Source organism: Trachurus japonicus, chromosome 7, assembly GCF_045865225.1.
Source record: "Trachurus japonicus isolate A0001 chromosome 7, Traja_1.0".
NCBI lineage: Eukaryota > Metazoa > Chordata > Actinopteri > Carangiformes > Carangidae > Trachurus > Trachurus japonicus.
Window position 1 is genome coordinate 7,455,435 of NC_140913.1, and position 26,536 is coordinate 7,481,970.

Below are 26,536 nucleotides of genomic sequence, written 5' to 3' on the forward strand. Positions count from 1 at the left end.
CAGCTGATAGTCTATGTATGAGTCGGATAGTCTGTATCAGAGCGATAGATATAACATGTTATATCTATCGCTCTGGTCTGTATGAGTCGGCAAGAAGTTGAGCACTGTAGTTAAGCTACAGTCTGTCATGTGCGCATTTACTGTGGGGGGGAGGGGGGACTCCTCCCGACTGCGTCCCAGGGGCTATTAATTATCATCCCAAATATACATTTTTATGTCCACGGGACGGCGTTGGTCTGGAGCCCTGTGTATTAGACTACATTTGTATCGCGCATTCCTAATAGGCCCACTACACGGTCTCGCCCCATCTGCATGAACCAGTCAGCTACGCCACTGCTTAAAAGTCTCAAAAGAGGCCTAAAGCCGGGCTTACACTGCACGACTATTCGTCTGTTCACATCTCAAACTGCACGAGCTTCCCTCTTCAGTGCTACGTCTCAGATCAGTCTCAGACTCCCACTAATTGCACGTCGTTCTACGATTGCTCTCCACCACGATTACCCTGCGATGCCGCTGAGATTTGTGCTGCTCTATAATTGCTCGATTGTAAACATCAAATTGACATTGGTTCCTGTTGTTGGTTCCGGAGAATGGCTGACGAACGGCAAGTCGCGCTTTTTGTTGGTGCTTTTCTGTGCGCTGAAAAGGAAAAAGCCACAACGCGCAGACGGAGATTGTGGGCCAGAAGTTGGTTGCAGAAGCGTGGCATATATGGACTTTCAATCCTGCAGCAGGAATTGGAGGTAAAGTCATAAATTATCTAGCTAGTTATTTCGTTATTCGTGTGTGTGTGTGTGTGTGTGTGTGTGTGTGCGCGCGTGCGTGCGTGTTCATCGTTATGAGTCACGTCTTTCACATCACAGAGTCATTTATTAATAGCCTAGATATACTTTATTGATTCAAGCTACAACAACATAGTAGAAGTATAGTAGAATATAAAGAAGAAACATAATAAAATAGCAAGATCTAAAGAACAAACTATACATAACAATAAAATAGCAAAGTAGCAATAGCAAATAAAATAAAATGTAATGTACAAAAGTATATACAACAGATTGGCAATGTTGATTTGTGTGTGTGAGCGTGTGCAAGTGTAAGTTGTTGAATAAAGTTACTAGGAGCTGTTTGACACACCATTATGCAAAACACTTTATAAAGCATTTCTTACAGGATGAGGACATGAAGGGCTTCAAGGAGCTGCTGAGGATGAGTCCGGAGGAGTTCCATTTTCTTCTGGAGAAGGTAGCCCCACTCATCTCCAAGCAAGACACGCAGTTCAGAAAATCTATTTCTGCAAATGTCAGGCTGTCAGTCACGCTCCGTTTTCTGGCTACAGGTACAGTAGATCCACATTGTCTTTTATAGGCTACTGAGGTGCATTATCGTCGGTTGTTTTCATGGCTTTTTCTAAATTTTCTTTTCAGGGGAGACCTACAACTCCTTGAGAATGCAGTACAGGATTGGAGCCACAACCATCAGCAAAATAGTGATGGAGACGTGTGATGCCCTGCATAGGGTATTAAAAGACGACTTCTTGAAGGTAAAATTCTTGTAGAATGTGATTTTAAATGCATAACTGTTTTGCATAACAATATCTTCAGGTTGTCTGATTTATTGCTTTACTCATTTTTAGAAATGCTGTAGCTGTCCTTTTCTATAAGAGCCAATGACCCATATAACTATTTGGATTATTTGTGATCATGGAATATTATTTAATTGTTAAACATGAAAAAGAAAGCAAACAGTCAATTCAAATATTCAGTTCAAACAATGTCTAGGGAACAACGTCATAGTTAGACTACCCATTTACCCATGTGTCACAACCAATTAAAAGGCTAGATAACAAAACAGCTAACAGCCTCCATCTACTGGACAGGTGAAGGTACTACATTTGTGAATCAACAGCACAACACCCTATAGAACAAATGTGATCTACATGTACTAGGGGTTTACAAATACACTATTATCCAAAGAATAATTATGACGTTGTTCCCTAGTAGACGGACTATTTGAACTGAATATTTGAATTGACTGTTTGCTTTGTTTTTGATTCATTCCACCCTGATGAAGCCCGAGCAGTGGCGAAACATGTTGCCTGTAAAGGAAATACTTACCCAATATTTACCTGTTAACATGTATTAGAATAGGAAACATACAGCTCCTGACTGCCTACAGCAGTGACCCAGGCAGAGACTACTGCTTCTTCCACCGTCTAGTGTCATGGTGCAGCATGAACAAGCTGGAGTTGAATGCTCTGAAGACAGTGGAGATGATAGTGAACTTCAGAAAGGACCCACCTGCCCTCCCCCTGTCATCCTCTGTGACTCTACAGCGACCCTGGTTGAGTCCTTCTGCTTCCTGGGCACCACCATCTCCCAGGAGCTCAGATGGGAGCAGAACATAAGCTCCCTCACCAAGAAGCCTCAGCAGAGGCTGTACTTCTAGCGGGAGCTAAAGAAGTTTCACCTCCCTGTGAAGATGCTGGTGAACTTCTACACTGCCACCATTGAATCCATCCTCACATCCTCCATGTCAGTCTGGTGTGCTGCAGCTATGGCCAGATACAAGGCCAAACTGCAACGTGTCTCCAAATTCTTATTCTATTCTATTTTTGGTACTTTTATGTTTGCACCTGACACCAAGACAAGTTCCTTGTGATTCTGATACTGATTCTGATTCTGAATATATTTATTAATATCGGTATAAAAATTGTTTTTCAGACACCAACATCAGAAGAGGCCTGGAGAGCAATCGCCAACGGCTTCTGGATGAAGTGGCAATTTCCAAATTGTCTCGGCGCAATGGATGGCAAGCACATCTTCATTCAGCCACCTGCAAATTCTGGCAGCACATTCCGAGACTACAAGGGAAGGTTCTCTGTCCTGCTGATGGCAGTGGTTGATGCCACTTACCAATTCACTTATGTGAATGTGGGTGTCCAGGGTAGGGTAGGGGATGCCGGGTTGTTTGCAGCATCTGACCTCCGAAGCGCCATGGACCGCAACCTCCTGCACATACCTCCTCCTGAACCACTGCCAAACACTGATGTGGAGATGCCCTTCATGTTTGTAGGGGATGAAGCTTACCCCTTGCGGAAAGACCTAATGAAGCCATTCCCTCACCGTCACCTCTCCAAAGAGCAGCGCATTTACAACTACAGGCTCTCTCGGGCACGCCGTATTGTGGAAAATGCCTTTGGAATTTTGGCAAATCGCTGGAGAGTCTTCCGCAGCACCATCTGCCTGGAGCCGGACAAAGTTGTGAAAATCACCATGGCGCCCTCTGCCTCCACAACTTCTTGCGGTCAAGAAGGTCTGTCCCATATGTGCAACCTGGCTACGTGGACTGGGAGGATCAGGGCCATCAGCTTGTTCTGGGAACATGGAGGCAGGAGGGAGAGATGCGGTCAGTGGGCACAGAGATGGGACGAGCCAGGAACCCAACGGTCTTAGCGAAACAGCAGCGGGACCAACTCAAGGAGTACTTTCTGTCCACAGCTGGCAGTGTGCCCTGGCAAGAACAAATGGTCGGATAACAGGAGCATAGAGTAGTCTATGGGTTTTGCTTTGCATTATGTTTGAGATTCCCAATTAAATTACAAAAGTAGATTGGACAACTGTTTTGTGTTAATGAACCTTTATTTTCCCAGTCAAATATTGACATGTTCATTTTTCTCAGTCAAATATTGACATTTTGAAACACAAAGTTCAAAAAAATAAAGATATATATATAAAGCAAACAGGGTTATTTGTTACTTCCTTTCTTGTATAGACTTTCTGTAAACTGCAAACAGCAATTGCAAAAAAAAGATGAAAATAAATGCTAAATATATTTTAAAAAACGGGTAACTCCTCCTGTATGCTATAAAAAACGGAATATCACCTGACACTTCTGCATTTAAAAAGAAATGTACCTAAATTTACCAAAACAAACAAGGCCTGAGAACTCTCAAAGGACTAACTTACTGTAGGTGAAATACAGTCTGCAAGTTGTAATGTAGTATAGCCTACTAAATTTAGCATACTGTACTACATAGAAGTTAACTCGTATCCAATTCGGATAAACCCAATAACAAACAAATTTTGGTAACGCTTTACATTAACTACACACACATAATGCATACATAAATGCCTTATGTGGTTTCCATTACTCCATCACTCATTCATAACCTGTACATGGGACTCATGACACATTCATAACATATCCATTGTGTAGTGCAGGATAACGTCGTATCCAATGCATGTTATGATTGTGTCCTGAGTTCTGTGTATAGGTTATGAATGAGTTACGGTTAAGTCATGGATGTGTTATGGATGCATTGTGTGCATGTAGTTAATGTAAAGCGTTGCTTTACATGCTGTATTGCTGATTTTAGTCATCATCTTCTTCTAGCAATGCCATGAAGCCCTGGGTATCAGTGTGGGTTGACGCTGAGGGGCCATAACCTTGAGACTGGCTTTGTGTGAGGGAGGCTGAGGGGCTACAACCCTGAGGCTGGCTTTGTGTGTGGGAGGCTGAGGGGCTATAACCCTGAGGCTGGCTTTGTGTGTGGGAGGCTGAGGGGCTATAACCCTGAGGCTGGCTTTGTGTGTGGGAGGCTGAGGGGCTATAACCCTGCAAAGGATGGCTTTGTGTTGGTCTAAGTGTGGAGGCATAAGCATGAGGGGGCAATGCGGGGGCATAACCTTGAGGAGGAGGTGGTAGGAGGTAAGATGAGTGTGGCACATGTAATGGAGGAGCAGAAAACATGGGTGATTGATCTCTCTGTCTTGAAGTGGATGGGCCTCCTGCGGCATACTGTGGCATGAAGCCTCTCTGGTCTGCCTCCTGGGCATCATATAACAAGGACATGATGCTCCTTTTTGCCCCCATCTTTATCGCCCTATCTTTAATCTGCCTCAACTCGCTTGAAACTTGTTTACCAAATGTTTCCTCGTCATCTGGGGGTTTGCAAGAAGAAGACATTTTTTTTAAGTATTTCTAGTTTCTGGAGCTCAACTCCATCAGCAGCTGCAGCTCTCCTCCTTTTCTCCTTCCGGCGCTGATGTGCTGGGGCTGGCGTTTCATCACTGTCATCTACATCCACTGGAGGGAAAAAATAATGAACTTTGTCACTATAGAAGTGCAAGTATAGGTGTAGAGATATTTTAAAAGTACTATAGCCCATGATGCTAAACTCAAAAGGTACAGTGTCTGGTGGGGTGCATGGTCTGGAGCAATACCTTGCTCCTCCAGTTGGTTATCCACAACCTCCAGTTGGGCCTCTGGGTCCTCCTGCCTCTCCTCTGCCTGACTGTCCTCCACTGAGGATTCATCCTCTTCAAGATCCAACTAGAGAAGGGTAAAAGTCAGTCTATTCTACAGGCTGAGATTTATAATGAGAAGTATTGTATTTAAATAGTACTGTAGACTAATCTTACATCTATGGCAAATTTGGAAAGACTTTGTGTCATTATGACAACATTATGTATGAGTTATATGAAGTTATTATTGTAGTTATTTTAACAGTTATTGCTAAAGAGCTGGCAAGTATAAGAGCAACCGATACAAGCTCATATAGCACAGATGTGAAATGACAGTTTTCACCTCTGGGACATAAAAGTTTATTCTGATTATGATATACCGTAGCCTAACTTTTTGTACTGTTATACACAAACCAGTGATGATGACACAACATTAAAGTGGGAACAGGGATATGCATGTGTGGCTGTTTACTTACACTGGATTGACTCTGCCGGTGAATGACATATGGTCTTAAAAATTCTAGATGCCTAAGGATCCAGGTTTGCCTCGGTGTCAGGGCCTTTTGAGCGCTCCCGCTTGGCTTTGGCCTCAGAAGCTTCCCAAACTGGGTGCGCAGAGAAGCTGTCCTCCTCTCGATTTCACTGACTGCAATTACAATAATAGCAACAAACATGAACGGACCTATTGGGCAACTCTATTGCAAACTTATATTCAGAGATGGACAGAGTACTCAACCCCAGTACTTGAGTAAGAGTACAAATACTACTGGTCAAAATGTACTCTGTTACAAGTAAAAGTAGCTCAGTCGACATGTTACTCCAGTAAGAGTAAAAAAGTACTTGCTTTTAAAGGTACTTAAGTATCCAAAAGTACATGCTTAGTCTGAGTAAATGTCTTATTGTTCACATCAATGAATGACTCTAATTTTTTCTAAATGAATTTAAGGAGCTTTTAACTCTTGTTAGTGAGAATGAACTCTTTGAAAGCAGCTGCACTGATGTGCTGCTTTTAGGGGTCAGGGTTTCCTTCTTTGACAAACACAGCTTGTGTCCAATAGGATTTTAGAAAAAAAAAAGAGCAGACCTGAAAGTAACAAATATTTTTACTTAGTTAATTTCTAGGAAGCCTTCCTAGAAATTAGGAATTAGGAAGCCTTCCTAGAAATTAACTAAGTAAAAATATTTGTCTTGGAAATATATTCAAGAGTAATAAGTAGGCTACCAAAGAAATAGCCTATAATAAAGTACAAATCCTCTGGATATGTACTTAAGTACAGTACTCAAGTAAATTTATTGTCCACCACTGCTTATATTATTATCACAGTGAAAAACACTAGCTAATCATATCCTACCAGGTAGACCCAGAGCTGAGGCGATGGCTCTCCAACTATTGTCCCTCACGTTTCTGTCGTGGTAGGAAGCAGCGGAGACGTCAAAAAGACATTCGTGCTCCCTCCACAGCTCCACCAACCTCTCCTCCTTCTCCTCGGACCACTGCGTGCGCGCAGCGGGAGCTTGACCTCGACCTCTGGTAGTCATTTGAGCTGTGTTTGTGTTTTTGTGTGGAGATTTGGGGCAAAAACTTGTCGTATGTGCAGAATCGTGACGTAGGACCCCATACATTGTCCGTCACGACGAGAAATTTTCTGGCATGTCAGAAAATAATCGGGAGGTCGGCGACTCGTCTTTAGGACGTCGGGACGTGACGCAGAGCCTCACTAACCATACGTCCCGATTATGCTCACGACCCCGCGATCCCTCTAAGATTATGCAAATTAGGCTGCGACTCGTCTGGGACGAGAAAATCGTGGCAAAATCGTGCAGTGTAAGCCCGCCTTAAGGCCTACCTGCATTCCTGATAATTGAACTTAAAAGATATGCAGATGTTTGAATTTAAAATCATCATCTCTAATGCTTCAACAAGGATATACCAGTAATCATAATCAAACCTTTTTTTCTTTCTTTTTTAAAATCTGAGACAAAACAAGTTGCATAAACTCACAAAGTCAAGATGAAGGTCTCAGATATGATGGATGACTCACAGCCCTTCAACTAATGGGCTAATATGTTGTCACATGTTAGAAAAATAACTGCTTCAATCCCTGTGGTGGAGCTACGTTAGCATTAGCGGCAGCTGCATTCACCAGTATGCAGTTATCACATTCAATGTAAAAACGTTTTTTGCTTTGTTTTGGACATGTCTCAAAAGTGTAGCCAAGCCAGCCCCAGGCTAATGTTACTTGCCTCCACTCGCTCATCATCATCGGGTCCTCCTCGCTCGTCTCCCGGCGCAGCAACACCTGTGGCTGCTGGGGGGTTGGGGGGCTATGGTGATCCCCGGCACAGACAAATGATCAAGAGGGAGGGGAGGGGCGGGATGGCCAGTCCAGCCCTGGTGGCAGGGGTGGACTGGGACAAAAATTTGGGCCTGGACTTTTTGGTCCAGACCGGCCCACTATCTGCGCGCGGATATTTTGCCAACTAGCACCGTTGATGTACAAACACACAAGCTCTTAATAACACCACTACTAAACGATATACAATATACAACAAAGTAGAGGAATAGTGTGGAATAAGTTAAGTTTGGACAAGATTACATGCACATAATGAGTCTGCATGCAATCAGAACTCTGGCTAGTTGGCTAAAGTATGGAAAACAATAGTACAATGATCTGAAAAATGGACAAACACTAATTTTATCTTAGAAAGACAGTACAGCTCAACATAATGTATAGACAATGAAGCATGACAAGAAATACTGTATGCAGAATGATGTTTTACTGTAACAGTAGTTAATCAGTGTTTTATTAATTTTAACTGTATAATGTTAAACTGTTGAAAGGACAATAAACCATAAACACTGACTGAAAAAAATATGGAAAGCATACCCAGATAGCACACATACGTCGTGCCGACGTATTCCCGACGCATCAAGTTCCGTCGCCAAGACGTCGCATGGAGAGCGTTTGCTAATTGGCAAGATATCGCCGAGACGTCGGCCTTTGATCGAGCTCGACCACCGGCCGACGTCTCGGCGATCAATAAAAGCAGGAGCGGGAGCGCCAGGCGCTCCATATATTTAGCCTATAAATAATTCATACGACCTTTATTCATTTAGGTCGGGCCTTTTGAACTAGGTAGCCTACAATATTCTACAATCCTACGTAATAAATAAATACATTATAATCCCTGTGTGCTGCATGTACAATTAAGAGGCAAAAGTCAAGTTTAAAAAAAACTTTATTCATGCTTCACTCAGGTTAGGCTACAAAACAGCATAAATTCAATCAATAAAACCGTCATCAATAGATTATAACTTGTGAGTCCTCTTCATCAGCATCTCACTCCTCGAAGGCTCCGCTGGCCCTGACGAATCAAATGGCATTAGGCCCCCCCTCCTCATTTCATCTGCAGAGGCTGAGAACTGCGGTGAGGAAGAAAAAGAGGAGAAAGATGAGGAAGAGATGTCAGGGCCAGAACAGCAGAGTCACGGAGTGTCTACACGTACAAAGTGTGTGTGTGTTAAGATTAGAAATGACTGAAGAGGGACAGGTTTTATGGATATGACGTGCTCAAATAAATCAATAACAAAGTCATTCAAAAAACACACTTTTGCGTGTCTGATTAGGCAAGCACAATGATCTACTATGAGTAATATGCTAAATGACAACAGCGCAAACCGCAGTATTTAAATGAGGGTTTTGCGCGTAACCGTTTCCGCCATGGAGAGTGTGGACAGAGAGCTGGATGGATACAAACGCAGAATAAAAATTTGATCCGACGCATTAATAGAGAGAGGGACAAATAAACATATTGTGGAGCTGCAGCATAAGAAAACCTCAGCAAAGGGTGAGCTGCTCTGATCAGTGTTGAGCAGCAGCTGCAGGTAACTGGGAGACCTGCTGTCATTCATTGAGCTGGAGCTGCGCGCTATGGCACAGAGCTCAGGTGTGGGACACTCAGGCCACACTCGGATCTAAACGCGCTGACCAGAGGGATCACTACGGAATGAAAGCGGTGACGTCTCTCAGCCCCGGTCCCAGAGCTGAGCAGCCAGGTACTGGAGAGGAGAGGAGAGGAGAGGAGAGGAGAGGAGCGCACTGGACGAGAGAGATGCGGCGTGCGTAACGGCGCTTAAATTACTTTGATCGCATGATCAACAAAGCTATTTAACCATCTGAACACAACTACTGGGCTCATCATTCATCACATATGATTATGTAACAGCTTGGCCTGATGGTTTTATATCGCAAAGCAGCAGAGGACAACGATATCGCTGCTTTCCTGTGCGCACTGCGCAGCTCTCAATTTAAAGGGCAAGACGGCGTGGTTTGGCCTTTAACTCGTTAATCATTCCATTAGTCCAGTTTCTCCGCGAGCCGGTGCAGGTGTCGCAACGCATCACCTGACGGCGATTTTTACAAATGTATTGACTGATCGATAACATGTTAGAAGCTATAGACTATAACAAAAACAAAAAATGCATCACATTTTTGGGTATGCCAGCTTCCTCTGTGGGTGGCACTGGCACACTCGTGGCTACGCCATCTCAGCTGCCTACAGCTGTTGCTGTTACTGTTTTTAACAAAGACAAAAACAGCGCTTGATTACTGAAAGGCAAAGCCCGTGTGACCACATCAAGGTGGTTGTGTCCACACACCCGTACTGGTTTATGTGACTTAAGGTGACATGTCGGCGCAGGAGGGAGTGGGAACGTGGATGCGAGCCAGTCTCCTTCAACCATGCACGGAAAAGGAGAATGATAGGAAAGGTTTTTCTAATTTATTGAGAAACGATGCCCAGGTCAGCAATGCATGACAATAAACATGTGGTTCATTTGTCCCCTCAAGTTACATAAACCAACACAGCGTGGACACACACAACTCCGCTGACGCCGGTGATGTGTAGAAAAAGTGTTTCCATTACACTTTTGCGATACAAGTTTGTATCGATACGTCTCAAAAACTAAAAACTTTTTTGCGATATTTGAGAGTTTTTTAGAAATGTAGGTGTTTCCATTACCAGTTTTTAATTTCGATATTTAGGTTTTGCGCATTTCAAGGGGTAATGGAAACGCACCTAGTGACAGTTTCCTCATCACTAAACTTGAACCACCATCCTCCCTCACTCACGTCGTGACGACAGGACAAAGCCTTTTGGACATAGGCTACCTACCTTATATTGTAGCCGATATGCTGTGTTTTCCTCTCTGTATGCCTCTCGTTTCAGTTTTTGCCCCGGTCAATCATCTGGTGCGCAACCGCTGTTTATCAGGTGCTTGCTCACTCGCTCACTGCTCTGCGAAGTAAAAAGGAAAGAATTGGTAAAGAATTAAGGAGTGCTGGAGTAAACAATGTGTCTTATTTAATGACCAGTGAGATGACAAGTCTTCGTGGTTGCTGCTCTGTGCAGTGTCCGGTCTTGTCATAAATCACTGACAAATCAACCTGATTAAATCTCAGCAACAATCACACTCTCAAGCCCTTTCCCTCTGCCATCGTGTAAAACTTCACTCCCTGCCTGCCACTTCTTTCTGTAATTTTGATAAGCATACACATTTGTTTTTACCAATTTCAATTGTCTCAACAGTTAACCAGAGTAGCCTAATATCATTCTCAAGTCAGCTGTCATAAGCGCGAGGACAAAAATGTAGCCTAAAAAGCGTCTGCTATCTATGTAACCATGGTGAGCTCCAGAGACCGAGTCTCCCTCCTTCACTCATCCGCACACCAGCGCCTTGTGCCCGGGCAGCAGGCCGGCCAGCCCCCCCTCTAGTTCTGGAGCATTTTTTTTTTTTTTTTTTGCTTTGACAACGGCTTACCGGTCCCGTCACTTCTACCTTTTTCCAGCCAGATAACGTCCAATAGAGGGAAAAAAATAGGACTTAACATTTTATTGGTGTCGGCTGTAACCGTTATGTTAGGATAACTAACGTTAAGTTAAACTAACGTTAACGCCAAATACAGTTATAAATAAGCTGGCACCTGTGCTGGTAGCCTATTATTTCGACCGCGTTGTACCTCGCCACTCACCGGAAACCTTTAACTTTTACAAAATAAACGAAATAGGCCTAACTTTTCTCTTTTTTTTGGCAATATATCCCAAGTAACTTACCTGAAACGCACTCCGTCGACGTCTCTGGACCAAACTGACAGGAGGTCCCGCCGTCTGTGGGCAGGTCTGCGGCCGACTTAAAGCCGACGCACCAGAGACGTTTGATGAGCTGGCACAAATGAGTATCAAATTTGAAGATATTCGCCCATGGGCCGATGCTTGACAGATGTTATAAATTATAGGGCCGACGTCCAACCTCAGGCCGACGTCGGCCAGACGTACGTGTGCTATCTGGGTAGCCTACATATTTGTTAAGTTGTTAGCTCAATGTCCTTCATTGTAGTGACTTCTTTTCCTCTTGCCATAAAAGAGAGTCACTCACTGTTGCTGATGTAGTTAGCTTATAGTTGACGCGTGCATGGTGCTAGTAAACCAATTGCCACAACAAAGTTTACCATAAAAAAAAAGGGATTTATTCGTACAAACCAGTGGAACAGGTCTTCATGTCACAGCACAGCATGTCACGGTCAAAGAATTGTTTGCTTCCAATCAGCAACACCTGCCGATCGTTTAGCTCAGTTTAAATAAGCCACCGTGACCGTATGCCCCACCTCACTTCCTGTGTGGGCGGAAGTTACAAAATAAGACACAAAAATACATACCAAAATAAAAGCCCAGAATGGCTCCTACATTCATGACCAAATTTGAGTGAGGGCACTTTAATAAAAGCAACTGATCAATTAATGAGGATAGTATGAATTTATTGTTTTCCAATACTTTAGATAACTAGATTTAGCTGTAACACACCACACCATCAGAGTTATTAGCTATAGCTATTTATTATGTCAAGTAAAGTTCATAGCAACCGTTCTGGACCATTTACAGTATTTTAATGAATGTTTATCCACACCATTATGGAAAGCACATACCTGCTTAACACGGTATCACTACTTCCTTCACATGGTGGAGAGTCTTCCTCAACACTTATTTGTTCAGCCTCCTCCTGCACCATAAGGGCACTGGTAATGGAAGCTTCACTCTCTTCAGACTCACGTGAAGGACCTGCTGCTGAAGCTGCAGCATCGGTGCTTCTAGCCCTGGCCAGGCCAGGCGGCCCCTGAAGCAAACATCTGCTTAATTGTTGTACTTTCAGCAGTCTGTGCTGCTAGAGCTTTTCTTTTTCTGTTACTTTCCTCCATTTTTCCGCGCCGCCTTTGCGTTTGTTTACTTTTCTTTTCCGTTTCCGTGCGCTGGTGTGTTTTTTTTTCTCTCTCGCTCTCTCTCATCATGACTCCGTGATTGGACGAGGGGGGGTCTAGAACATGCGTGGGTGGGACTCCTGGGCCTCTGTAGCCTCTCATAGGGCCATTGGGCCAGGTAGACAAGCCACTAGGCCAATCGTCACCTCTCTGCTGTGTCTGCAGCTGAGCACTGTGGGCCGAGCCGATGCATGTCTCTCTCCCTGAGCCGGGAGAGTTACAATAGGCAAGGCGAGGCATGGCGGAAAAAAAAGTTAAATAAATAAATTAAAAACGGCCGCCTATCGGCTCATTAGTGACCGGCCCACCGGGAAAACTCCCGGTACTCCCTATGGCCAATCCGCCCCTGCCTGGTGGCCGCACTCAGATGCTTATTCTGTAAATTCTGTAAGTCTCTCTGATATTTTGAGCACATGATATGAGAGATAACAAGTTTGTCTTACAAATTCTGAAAAAATCATGTGTGTAGAGTGTAAATTGTGGCCGGGCCGAGTGTGGAAAGAGAAAAAATCTGGAGTTTTTCTGGGCTCTCTCCCACTCTAACCGATGATGTCATGCGCTCTGAAAGTAATAGCATACCGATCCCGATCAAGACGCACGTTTTGATATATAATTTGTCCTGCAAAGTAGCGAATCGAAAAAGCGTCCGGAAGATGAAAAATAAAAACTAGGAAAAAATCCACACAATAACAGTAGTGCCCGGTGCGATGGCCTGTGGCCCTAATAAAACATTTTCATACAGGTTTGCAGCACAAAGAGCTTTATGTTGTTAAAAACAACGCTGTATTGCTGTATGCACACTACCATGCACATGCACACACATACACACAGTAGGACAAACCTATGGCTGAACATGGAGGAATCTGCTGCCAGTGTAGCCAGGGCCAATCGCAGCCCCGTGCAGAGGGCTCCCACTGAGGAAACACTGGAGATATTAACTGAACTGTAAAATATTACAATAAAAAATGGTAGATGTAAAATCAGAAAAGTAAGAATGACAGTTAGACATCAGTAAAAGACAATACAACATCAGTAGTGAGATATTAGTTAAAGGCCAGGTTAAAGAGGCGGGTCTTCATGTGCCGCATGGATGATGATGATGGTTTTGTTTCATATTAAGTGTTCAGTAGGTTGATGTGTGGCTGCTCTTCAGACTGGTGGGAGTGGTTGAGAGTTGAGGATGGAGGTGTAGAGTGGAGCTGTGTGCTGCAGTCTTACATGTCCCATTTCCTTCACTCGTCAGCGTTGGGCCGAGAGGTGAAACAGCCTCATTCTGACACATCTCAGAGCTTCATGTTTCCAATTATGACACAACACAAGTCCACCACCTCCACAAGACACCATGGGAAACTCTGCAGCTCGTGGATGAAGCTTTTAAGGTGGGCTTTGCTGCGGTGGCTCGTTCTGTTGCTAGGGACAACCTCCAAATGATTTTAAGAGTTTTTATTTCTTCTATACTAATGTCTCCTCCACTCCATGACTGTGTGAAAGTTTCTCGCAGTGCCCAGATCCCTCCAGGAACCTTTTTTTTTTTTTATTGAACAAATTTTACAAAACCAACCAGGTATACGTTCCTGTGTAACAGCACATCAAAAAGTACAAAGGGACAGTACAATAATACAGTAATATATAAAATATAGCTTGAAAATAATGAAATAATAACACTAGTAGTAAGATGAATAAATAAATAAAAATAAGTCAGAGATGGGTACAACAAGGATGAAAAATACGATAAAATACATAAAATAAAATAATAATAATAATAATTTAAAAAAAAAGAAAAAAAAAAGTCATTAATAAAGGGTTAGTCAGAGGTTTCGGGGAAATACCTTTCATAATTGTCCAGTAATGTTTTGCTTTTTTGTTATTGATCAAATAGAGAGATTTAAACAGAATTTAGTTAAAGTAAAAAAGGAGCAAATTTAGGTACAGAATTAGCAAATTTTTGTTTGTGAATAAAGAATTTTGCGTAAATGATGATAAAGTTCATCAGGTGTTCAAGAGCGCGATCTTCTGGATTAACATAGTAACAAATGATATCTTTAAAGGTAAGAGAGTGGACAGAATTAGCAGCACCAAAAAAATGAGATCCAAGATCACACCAAAACTTCCTTGACACATCACAACAAAAAAACAAATGCGAGAGAAGAAAGAAGAAGTTTCTACATTCCTATTACAAAAAGTGCAGGAGTCTTTCACATCTGTCAATTTTGCAATAATAGAGTTGACAGGGTATATATTATGTAAAATTTTGAAATGTACTTCTTTTGCTTTATTTGAAATGCAATATTTATATGGGAGGAGCCAGGCCCTTCTCCAGTTTATGTCCTCAATATGAGACCTCCAAAAAAAATCTTCCTCTAGGTATAACTCTATTCTTTCTTTGAAAACACTGGCGTATATGCTTGTTATTACATTTTTTGTCTGTTAGTTCTATTCAATCTATCATCAGTAGGCCTATAGGTAAAGCCTTCGTAAAATTACTGTAACTCAAGTGATTTTTTATGAGTTGAATTAATTCTTTCGGAATAGCACGAGTAACAGTATTGAATTCTTTAGATGGAACAGGAAAACAGTGCATGGTCATAAAGCGTTCATAAGAAGAATACCAGATTCATCAGCCCTGTGGCCTTGTGAAGCAGAGGTTGAGGGAAGATGTTAATATTTGCTACACTTCTCCCGATTAAAGACAGTTCATTTAGTGTTTTTATTTTATGTCAGCACATGGTCATACAGTCCACTCCACACCGATGGAGAGCGTATATCTGTCGCTTTCATTTCACACATCAGAAACATGTTTGTAACTCTTATGCTATTGCAATTGCACAACCGGTCATGTATTTCATTTAACACCTGGCTGCAGACCTGTGTTATTGATTAACTGTAATGTATTAATCATTTATTGTGAACTAATTTTTTGCTGTTTTTGGTGAAAGCACAATGATTCAGATTTTCATTTATGAAACATGAAATAATATATAATAAATAATAATAATATGAAATTTAATTTGAATTTAAATCTTGTGTTTGTTTATCAAGTCAACACAGCTTTTATAACAGATAAGAGTAAGAATATAAAAACTGCAGAGGCAGCAGAATAAAAAGTTGATGTATCAAGAGCAAGTAAAGTGAAACAAGAGGCACAAGGAGAAACAGATCTGAAAATGTAAAAAAACGAACAATAACAACGAGCCACATTCTAATCAACTGTCTGTGGCAGGAACAATCTACCAAACTCAGATTATTTCAGAGCACTGAGAAGAGCAATGTGCTCAGCTTGGTGCTCAAGTCTTTGTAGATGAAGCACGAACCATCACCAGCACTGATAATGACATCAGACTGATCCACCTGTTTTGTCTTGTGAGTTTGGTCCACAGTCCATTATACAAGCCCGGCATCTCCATAATGATCCATCAGGAGTCCTGAGTCAAAAGGTCAGTCTTCTCCATGCAGTTGGTCTCTCATGAGCTCCAGTTAGTAAATTGACTCAATATTCCTCATATGTAGCCAAGCTACAAAAGTTAAATCAAAGAATGAAGAAACAGAACAGAACAGGTGCTGGAGAAAATATTCCCAACTAGTTCACTGATTTTAGTCATTTGTCTCTGATCCTGCTGCAGTAAAGGACACACACTGCCCTCTGTTCCAGCTGTTTGTCCTTCAATATGACAACATCCAGTTTGTGATGGAATGAGCTCTCTGTCCACCAGAGGACATCAATGAAGTTTTACATCACAGCTGGACATCCACTCTCTGTTCCTGTGTTCGTCACAGTCAGACCGTCCATCGGCAGTAATCACAGAAATGCTGCTGGTAGAGAGACTGATACAAAACCCACTGAGACGTTTCCAGTCCGTGTGTCTGGATCATGGTCACTGGTCAGTCACAAGATGTCTTGCAAAGATAATGTGTCAGCATCCTACTAGGTTATAAACTGATCCTGGAGCACATTTACTCTGCAACGAACAGATACTGTACTCTGTTTCAATGTTGTCTCTTCTACTGTGGAGAGAAACATGTTCATTTAAAGCAGAAACCTCTGGTTCAGTTATTTAGATTCACAGAGAGACGTCAGCTCAGTCAGTGACAGAGAACAAAAGGAAGATTATGTTTAGATATTGTTTAGCATTAGATCCATCTGTGTATCTGATTCACCAGATGTCTTCCTCTTTTTGGTAAAATCATAATAAACAGATCAAATAACTGAGTTACTGAATAAACCAAGTATTATCATCTACTAGAGTCCACATATACATACATACAGTATAGCTTCTGATAGACAGTAACAAACATACCTCTCTTTGTGCATATCCATTTTTTGTTGTGCCTTAAAACAAAACCAATGAAAAACATCTTAATCAACATCATCATTTGACAGAATCATCCATTAAACTATAACATTTTCATTGACTTACCTGTTGGATAATTTTTCTTTTTCCTGCAAACTAGAAATCCTACAAGGACAATCACTAGTACCAGCAGCACAGCTATAGTGATGCCCACAATCCCTGGCACATTTGAGCTCTTCTTCTCTTCTCCACATTCAGCATCACTTTCAGCTGTTCCTTGTTTTATCGTCTGACCTTCTGATCCACATCTGGAATGACAGAGAGACATTTTTACAGGAAAATATAAAGAAACTACAAATTACTGCAGCTGTTAGAAACCTTGTGTCTGTGTGTGGAGTGATGTGTCACTCACTGTGTGTGTGGTTGACAAGATGTAAATGTCCCATCAGAAAATGTTCCCTCACTGCAGTCAGAGCACTCAGTGTCTGTGGAGGCTGTTCCTGTACAAACACAAATAACACACATGTTGAAACTAGTAATCAAATGGACAGGGGTCCGTATTAACCTGCTGAAACAACGCATATCACCACCTACAGTATGTTGAGGAGGACACGGTCAGTTGTTTGATTTTCTCTATTGCATGCACCGAGAAAAATAGGGGTACAGAAGGGGGACATTTCTGTACTTAAAGGTACAGTTCTGTCCTACTGTAGCCTATAGGGCCAATTATTGTAGGAGTACCTATGTGTACCTTTTGGGGGTAGAAAAGGCACATAAATGTTCCAGAATGGCAAAAGGTACATATATGTACTCCTAAGGTACACGTATTTACCTCCTAAAGGTACATTATCAGAGACAGTGTGTTAGAAAAAAATAGTAGCTTAAGTAGGAAAGTAGGGATAATAATTAAACATTCAACTAGTAATTATTTTGTAAATATATATAATGGAGGTCTGAAGGTGTGCCCCAGTCACGAGGTACCAGTAAGGAGAAGGTCTTGGCGAAGCGGTTAGCATCGTCGCCTCCGGTGCAGGATCGATCCTCGCTCAGGGCAGGTTGCAGAGCAAACACACACACCGGTTACATATATACCCAGGGTATATATGTACAAGTACAAGTAGTACAAGTATATATTGTACAAGTACAATTGTACTTAAACTGGTACATTTTGAAAAGGTACAAAAATGTACCGGCACCAATGGGTACAAAATTGTCTCTAAAAAAGGTACGCCTGGAGCGACAAGGGTTTGTACCCTTTTGAGTACATTTCCGTATTTCTATTTTTCTCTGTGTGTAAACTGGGACAAGGACAGAAGTCCAGCGAGACACTCAAATTGAGCTATCAGCATAGCTGGATTTAGCTGTACATGTAAACGAGTGTTAGACATTCTGATGCAGCTCTTTTCTCATAAAAACAAAGTAAGATATGAGGGTTTCAAACCAGTACAGCAGTTTAGCACATCACCCTGTTGTTACTAGAGATCCAGAGAGGCCTGAGAGGAGATGTAAAACTAATACTACACAAATATCACAGAATGTGGACTGCTCATACATTTCAAATACGGGACCTTAAAACTACAAGACCAACCTCTTTTACTGATGTATTGTCCTCGTTTACAACTTTTATGTTTCTCTGTTGTCAGGCAGCTGTTTGTAGAATCAGGATCTGTGCAGTAGAATCCTTCCAGTGGTTCACAAACTGTATTTGATGTTGCTGAACATGAACTTTTTATTTTCAGACCCAATCCTGTCAACACACACACACAGAGGTTACATATGATATGAAGATGGAAAAGGAAAATTACTGATGGGAGTACAGTGATTTCTACAAGGTGAGTTTAATTCTGTCATTACTGAAAGTCCCACTGATAACACAATTACTTGGTTATTGCTGTAAACATAAATTAAAAGACTGAGGAAAGTAGAGAAACTGCAGTTTCAGCTTTTTTTAATGGCTCATCTGCAAGAAGAAAGAAAATACAATACTACAACTAAAATAACCAGTTGGCCTCAAGGAATGTCTTGTGACAGTAAAGATAGTCTCTGTTTTCACTGTTCTTATTATCCATGTAAAATCACCAATATGCATTTAACTCCACAAGATTCAACGTTTCTGCATCTTGACAGTGACTTTGTCAAAGCAATCTCCAACACTGTGGGACTTGCAGTAATATTCCTACTGACTGATTTCTAATCAACTTTAGGGAACTTCCCTCTAACAATAATATTATTAACAGATTTACCTTCCTCACAACTTGCACATGAAAAACATTGTTTAAGTCCAGTTGGATGATTCATGTAGGATCCTTCTAAACAGGGAAGACACGAAGTACTTCTGAACTCTGTGCAGTCTGTTTTAACACGACTTCCTGTTGGGAAAAATAGTCAGGTTATATGATATGAAAATGTGTAATACTGAAGGTAATGTTAGTTTAACTTCTCTGCTACACAGAGATGGGCTGCTAATGTCATTTTATCGTTCAGTTGGATCATCTTACCAGATGGACACATAGGACAGCATACACTTCCTATCAGGTACTTTCCTGGAGGACAGGACATACTTCCTCTGAAGAATCTCATCATGAGCATCTGTGAGGAGATAGACAGTTTTTCAGAGCACTGTGCACAACTCTAAATAAAACAACTGCTGGTTTTAATATTTTGAAAGGACATTATCAAGGATTTAAGGAAAATTACTGTCATGTCATTGTATGCAGACAACGAATGAAGGACTAAAACTGTAGCAGTAGATACCTGTGTACACAGTGTTCAATGGATTTAGTCACATGTCCTCAATGCAGCACTTTCAAACCTTACTGCTACATACTTGGAATTGCCCACCTGTGACTGAAATACCCAAAAGTTTATATCTGAGTTGTAGAAACAGCTATTTATGGCTTTTCTCTCTTGGGATAAGAAATGGTCCTGTGTCTCTATGATCTCCTTTGTTCTGTTCACTCAACTTTTTAATAACTACAAAAGGGTGTGAGGAGTGTTAGCAGAAGCAGTAAATAATAGTTATCCTAAACAATTTCAAACCTTGGACAGCCCAGTGGTTAGCACTGTCCCCTCACAGTAAGTAGGGTGAGATTCTCAGGCCTCTGGCCTTTGGGTGAAGTTCTTATCTTCTTGTTGTGGTACCAAAGACAAATTTACTAGGTTGAATGGGTACCAGGCGGCTGGTGGTGAAATTGGTTGGGTGGGCTAACAAATAAATTATACCCATTAAATGGTTAAAGGTAGGGTTGGAGATCCTGGAACAGTTCCAGCGGGCCACTTTTTGAAAATACACAAGTGACACAGTGAACACAGGCGCCTGTGATGATCTGCAATAGGGAGGTTAAGCCCAAAAAATAGGCCTTTGACTTCAAGTCATGATGCAAAGGTCCCCTTTGGCATGGAAGTACCTTAGGGCCATACAAATAAATCTATCCAAAGACACAAGTGAGATCACACTTTGTATCCGAAATAAACACGTTTTTAAAATGCCTTTTTTTAATTGAGAAAATGCATGTTAAAAGCCCCTGATGCCTTCAGCTCCTGGATGAGATCTACAGCTTCTATGACGACATGCAGCTGCTTGTGTGACAGGATATTGAGTTTTATTAGTGTAAAAACATTAATAAAACTATACTGATACTGATTTGTTAAATATCAGATGGAGTGCAACAAATATAGCCTACAAGTAGTTAAATAATAAGATGTAATTCATATCACAGTAGTATCAGGAAAGACCAATTAGCCAAATATTGTGTTGGTCAAAATATAGGCCTACCTATAACTAGTTACTGCTTGTGTGTGTTGATTTAAAAAAAGTTGAATTTAGATGTATGACCCATTCTGGGTCATATTAGAAGTCAACTTAAAGTCAAAGGAAAAATGTTTTTACTGTTCTCAAATATAAAAATGGGTCACATAGGACCCTGTACATTATTTAAGGCTTATATAACCTGCTACTGAAAACATTTTTCATTGTGCTCCTAAAGTAAACTAACAAATTTTAGTGTAGAGCGCCCTTAATAAGCAATGTTCAGCTTTTATGTACATATATAGGGAAGTTTAGGTTCGCAGCTCCCACATAAAGCATATGATTAGGACTGACTTATTTCACCTGCGCAGTATAGCTGGCTAAGATCCTCTCTCAGAGTAATGCTGAAACTGGTAAGCTTCATTTTGGTTGATTTTTACTTTTGTGAATGCTTGTTAATGCTCATCTTATCAATCTCATGATGTTACAGTATCTTTATTTCTTACTTAAAATGAGCCATAATGGAATGTCATGACTGGACTTTATGCTTCCTATGTCAGTCCACCCTACAGATTGAAAGGCATTAGATCCCTGTTCATCATTCAAACTGAGAAACAATCCTGAAATATTGCAATCATGTTACAAATAAGCTGTAGATAACATCCAGGAGCTGAAAACATTGTAGTTTATATGGACATTCTAAATGGAATGTGCTTTTAACATGCGTTTTCTCAATTTAAAAAAGGCATTTTAAAAACGTGTTTATTTCAGATACAAAGTGTGATCTCACTTGTGTCTTTGGATAGATTTATTTGTATGACCCTAAGGTACTTCCATGCCAAAGGGGAGCTTTGCATCATGACTTGAAGTCAAAAGTCGCTTAACCTCCCTACTAATAAACAACTTTACCATCAAAGTAGCAGCTGTCAGATGATTTCTCATAGACGTCATCTTAAATGGCAGCTTTGTTGTTTTCTTGCTCTGAAGACACCACGTCACTGAGATCTGGGATGAGGTGAGTTTTAAAACCTGGAGGAGAAGATCTGGAAGTAGAAAGAATCAGCAGTGATAGTAGATCACCTGGTCACAGTGGTCTGGTTAAAGCTCTGCTGCTACATCTGCTTTTGTTTTGTTTTAACCCTCTATGGTACACTCAGTGATGCCAATGAGGAAAAAATGTTTGGAGTGTTTTTATTTCTTAAAATAGAGTACATAAACATAATCTAAAGACATTTTTTATTTTTTATTTATTTATTTATTTTTAAGTTTTTGGGATTTGTTGCGTGTAGGCAACAATAACAGTGCAAGTGAAAAAGCAAGGTTTTCTTTTCAATTTGATCATAATTTATTTCATAAACAGTATGTAAAATATTAAATAACTTCAACTGGTTATAATGCATGCCATTTTGAATTTAAAAGCATTATAAAACAAAATCTTTTAAAGGGTTTCTTGACTGAGTGTTGCCTGTTGTATTGTGGAATGGCCTATTGAAATGCATGTATCAGAAGAGAGTCTAAGCATATTTCTTTGAAGAATAGTTAATTATAATTGCATTTTACAGTACATTCTATTCTATCTGTACTAATATCTACGGTGGCCCTGAAGTGCAAAACACAACGGCAAATCAGACAACAACGGCAAAAGAGAAAACACAACACAAAAAGAGAAAACACAACACAAAAAGAGAAAACACAACGGCAAAAGAGAAAACACAACAGAAAAAGAGAAAACACAACACAAAAAGAGAAAACACAACGGCAAAAGAGAAAACACAACACAAAAAGAGAAAACACAACACAAAAAGAGAAAACACAACGGCAAAAGAGAAAACACAACACAAAAAGAGAAAACACAACGGCAAAAGAGAAAACACAACACAAAAAGAGAAAACACAACGCAAAAAGAGAAAACACAACGCAAAAAGAGAAGACACAACACAAAAAGAGAAAACACAACACAAAAGGAGAAAACACAACGGCAAAAGAGAAAACACAACACAAAAAGAGAAAACACTACACAAAAAGAGAAAACACTACATAAAAAGAGAAAACACAACACAAAAAGAGAAAACACAACACAAAAAGAGAAAACACTACACAAAAAGAGAAAACACAACGGCAAAAGAGAAAACACAACGGCAAAAGAGAAAACACAACACAAAAAGAGAAAACACAACACAAAAAGAGAAAACACTACACAAAAAGAGAAAACACAACGGCAAAAGAGAAAACACAACGGCAAATCAGAAAACACAACACAAAAAGAGAAAACACAACGGCAAAAGAGAAAACACAACACAAAAAGAGAAAACACTACACAAAAAGAGAAAACACTACACAAAAAGAGAAAACACAACGGCAAAAGAGAAAACACTACACAAAAAGAGAAAACACTACACAAAAAGAGAAAACACAACGGCAAAAGAGAAAACACAACACAAAAAGAGAAAACACTACACAAAAAGAGAAAACACAACGGCAAAAGAGAAAACACAACACAAAAAGAGAAAACACAACACAAAAAGAGAAAATAATTTATTTCATAAACAGTATGTAAAAAGAGAAAACACAACGGCAAATCAGAAAACACAACACAAAAAGAGAAAACACAAAGGCAAAAGAGAAAACACAACACAAAAAGAGAAAACACTACACAAAAAGAGAAAACACTACACAAAAAGAGAAAACACAACGGCAAAAGAGAAAACACAACGGCAAAAGAGAAAACACAACACAAAAAGAGAAAACACTACACAAAAAGAGAAAACACAACGGCAAAAGAGAAAACACAACACAAAAAGAGAAAACACAACACAAAAAGAGAAAACACAACACAAAAAGAGAAAACACAACGGCAAAAGAGAAAACACAACACAAAAAGAGAAAACACAACGGCAAAAAGAGAAAACACAACGGCAAATCAGAAAACACAACAACAAAACAGAAAACACAACGGCAAATCAGAAAACACAAAAGCAAAACATTTTGGGCAACACATAGCGGCCTCTGTGCTAGTCCCGCTTGCGATACTTTTTTTCCTACTATGGCCACGCCAAGACCCGCCCTCTGATTGGCTGCCTCTGCAAGGCTAAGCCTATCCCTGCATCTTACCCTAACCTTAACCACTCCCTTCACACGCCTAAACCAACCGTCTTTGCCTAAACCAGCCCGAGGGTACCTACCTTTTCCGGTTTGGTTAATGTCGTTGTGTTTTCTCTTTCTGTGTTGTGTTTTCTCTTTTGCTTTTGTGTTTTCTGATTTGCCGTTGTGTTTTCTCTTTTTGTGTTGTGTTTTCTCTGTTTGTGTTGTGTTTTCTCTTTTGCCGTTGTGTTTTCTCTTTTTGTGTTGTGTTTTCTCTTTTGCCGTTGTGTTTTCTCTGTTTGTGTTGTGTTTTCTCTTTTGCCGTTGTGTTTTCTCTTTTGCCGTTGTTGTCTGATTTGCCGTTGTGTTTTGCACTTCAGGGCCACCACATGAATCTGCCTTCAGCCGTCTACTTCCAGGCTGCACAAGCGCCACGCTCAACAACAACCTGTCAGATCACCGGTTGCTACTCGCGATATGACTGGTTGTTGTTGAGCGTGGCGCTTGTGCAGCCTGGAAGTAGACGGCTGAAAGCAGATTCACCCTGGTGCTGCCAACTCCTCAGTAAGCAAAGTCGCCATTGGCTGTTGTAAAAGTCGCTGTAAGTCACGAGAAGTCACTAAATGACGTCATTACCTCAGCGGGGGATTTTTGTTTCTACTAGTACTGTAGATACAGCTGAAGACTATCAGCCGGTTGAGTTTTAAACTTGCATCATTTATTTTATTTGACCACCATATTCTTCTGTTCAGAATTAAAGACCCCAGAAGATATTTTTGTGTCCTGTGCTGGTTCAATTTAGCCAGGCTACACATTTTGGTACCAGGAGTGGGGTTCTGCAGAATTGGTGTTTCAGTAGATTTTTGTTTTTTTGAGTAGGCTGCATCAGAGTGTTAGAGTGCACAGAATTGACTATAGTGGCAACAATCCCCGGCGCCTGGTATTTACCCCGCGAACGCCCCATCCAGCCTTTTAGTGGAGACCCTACCGTTGATGGCCGCTCCATTGATGAGTTTATTGATGAAGTGCAGCGGGCAGTAAAGGCCAGAGGCCTAGGCGAAGATGATCAGGTTCACTTCATTCTCTCGCTCCTCAGAGGTTCAGCACTGGAAGAGATCAGGTTACGCACAGATGGTGAAATAGAGGACCCTGATGAAATTTTCTATTTCCTCAGGGAGGCTTATAGAGAAAAGCGCAGTGTAGCCCAACTGTTACAGAACTTCTACAGTCGTCACCAGCAGGAGGGTGAAGATTTCTTTGAGTACTCACACACCCTGTCCCAGATCCTTCGTTCTGTCCTTAAGCAAAGCCCCGATGCCGTAGCTGATGTAAAAATGGCAGTCAGAGACCAATTTGTAGAGGGCGTCAAAGATTCCTCCCTCAGGAGGGAACTTCGCAAGATGATAAGGGAGAGGCCACATTCCACACTTTTCGAGGTGCGTCAGGAAGCTATCTCTTGGTCTCTAGAAGACAGACCCACTAACACTAAAGTTGCAAAGAGCAAGAAGATACTATGCGATAGCGTGGGTGAGGGAGGTCAGGCTACAGGTAGTACGCCAGAGAAGTCTTCTGCTACCCTAGATGATATCCTTAGAGTGGTTTCTGAACAAGGCAAGGCTATTGTGGAATTAGTCAACGTGATGAAGGAAGGAGCCACGGTCAGAGAAAAGTCATACAAAAGTGGAAGACCAAGACCAAAGTTCCAGTTCACAGAGGATGGGAAGCCAATCTGTTTGAAATTCAGGGGGGTGGGACACATTGCTAGGGAGTGCAGATCACGACCACAGGAGAGTCAGTCCACTTCCCGGGGTTCATCTGCTCAGGGAAACTAGCTTCCTCGGTTGCCAAGAGCCGGGCAATCCGAGGCGAGACTCAAGGCTCCCAGACCCTCACCCATGAAAGATTTTTCGAGCGAGCCGTAGGTGTGTGTCCTGAAGTTGAAGTAGAGGTGGGTGGAGTTACGGCTAAGGCCCTGTTGGACACTGGGAGCCAGGTTAGCACCATCTCTGAGGCATTCTTCCGACAGCACTTACTAGGCGAGAATGAAGATGTAATTCCTACAGCTAAATGGCTCAAGTTAACCGCAGCTAACTCACTGCCCATCCCTTACATAGGTTACATTGAGCTAGATGTGCAGGTTTTGGGATTAACTGTGCCGGAGTGCGGGTTTTTGGTAGTCAGGGACCCAGTGACAGAGCTGACAGGGTCAAACGAGCTAGTTTCAGGTAGACATCAAGCAGGGAAGAAAGTTACAGAACAGCAAAGAGGAACACCACAGGCCCAAAGAGTCCCCCCCTGTGCTCATCGGCATGAATGTAATTAAAAGATGCAGGGAACTAGCTATTGCCAGTTTTGACTCAGCTCTCGGAGGAGAGCTCAACTCAGCTTGGAGAGAAGCTTTTCAGAGAGCGCAAGCATGTGACGTTTTGAAAGAAACATCTACAGCCAGGGTAGCAGGGAGCGAAACAGTGCATGTGCCAGCAGCTTCAGTGGCCACAGTGTATGCAAAAGGACTCAAGAAGCTCTCCACTGATTCGACATTGATGCTCTTAGAGCCTACCAGCACTCCTTTACCTAATGGTCTCGTTGTCATGCCTACTCTGGTAGAGGCTGGCAAACATGTGTTTCCCGTCCAAGTGGTGAACTTCTCACAGGAAGATCTGTGGTTGCCACCCAGAATCAGACTTGGTGTGCTCAGCCCGGTTGAGTGTGCTGGGGAGGCAGCAGAGGTGCACTTTAATTGCATCTCTGCTGACCATGAAGAAGTGTCAGTGGACAGGGAAGGGGTGGGGGCATCAGATGAGGAAGTGCAGTTCATGTTGCAATGCTTAAAAATGGGCGGATCACCAGAAGAGCAGGCTA

At 41.6% G+C, this 26,536-nt stretch overlaps 1 protein-coding gene across 1 annotated transcript; it reads right to left on the reverse strand.

The window, feature by feature from the left end:
- Positions 1 to 16,689: 16,689 nt before the first annotated feature.
- LOC146984112 (tumor necrosis factor receptor superfamily member 14-like) lies at positions 16,690 to 21,633 on the reverse strand. Its single transcript, XM_085780993.1, has 6 exons — positions 21,503 to 21,633; positions 19,344 to 19,434; positions 19,089 to 19,214; positions 18,434 to 18,592; positions 17,258 to 17,345; positions 16,690 to 17,153 (listed from the first exon to the last, which is right to left on the reverse strand). The coding sequence occupies exons 1-6, from the start codon at positions 21,542 to 21,544 to the stop codon at positions 16,949 to 16,951; spliced, it is 711 nt and encodes a 236-aa protein (XP_085637119.1). The 5' UTR covers positions 21,545 to 21,633; the 3' UTR covers positions 16,690 to 16,948.
- Positions 21,634 to 26,536: the final 4,903 nt, after the last annotated feature.

What these genes read in the sequence shown, in the direction of transcription:
- LOC146984112 (XM_085780993.1), bottom strand. Translation starts at nt 21,544, where the DNA reads ATGACGTCTATGAGAAATCATCTGACAGCTGCTACTTTGATG. An exon ending in ATGTGCAAGTTGTGAGGAAG is followed by an intron (nt 18,593 to 19,088) that starts GTAAATCTGTTA and finishes GTGTGTTGACAG; the next exon opens with GATTGGGTCTGAAAATAAAA. An exon ending in TCTTGTCAACCACACACACA is followed by an intron (nt 17,154 to 17,257) that starts GTGAGTGACACA and finishes CTGTCATTCCAG; the next exon opens with ATGTGGATCAGAAGGTCAGA.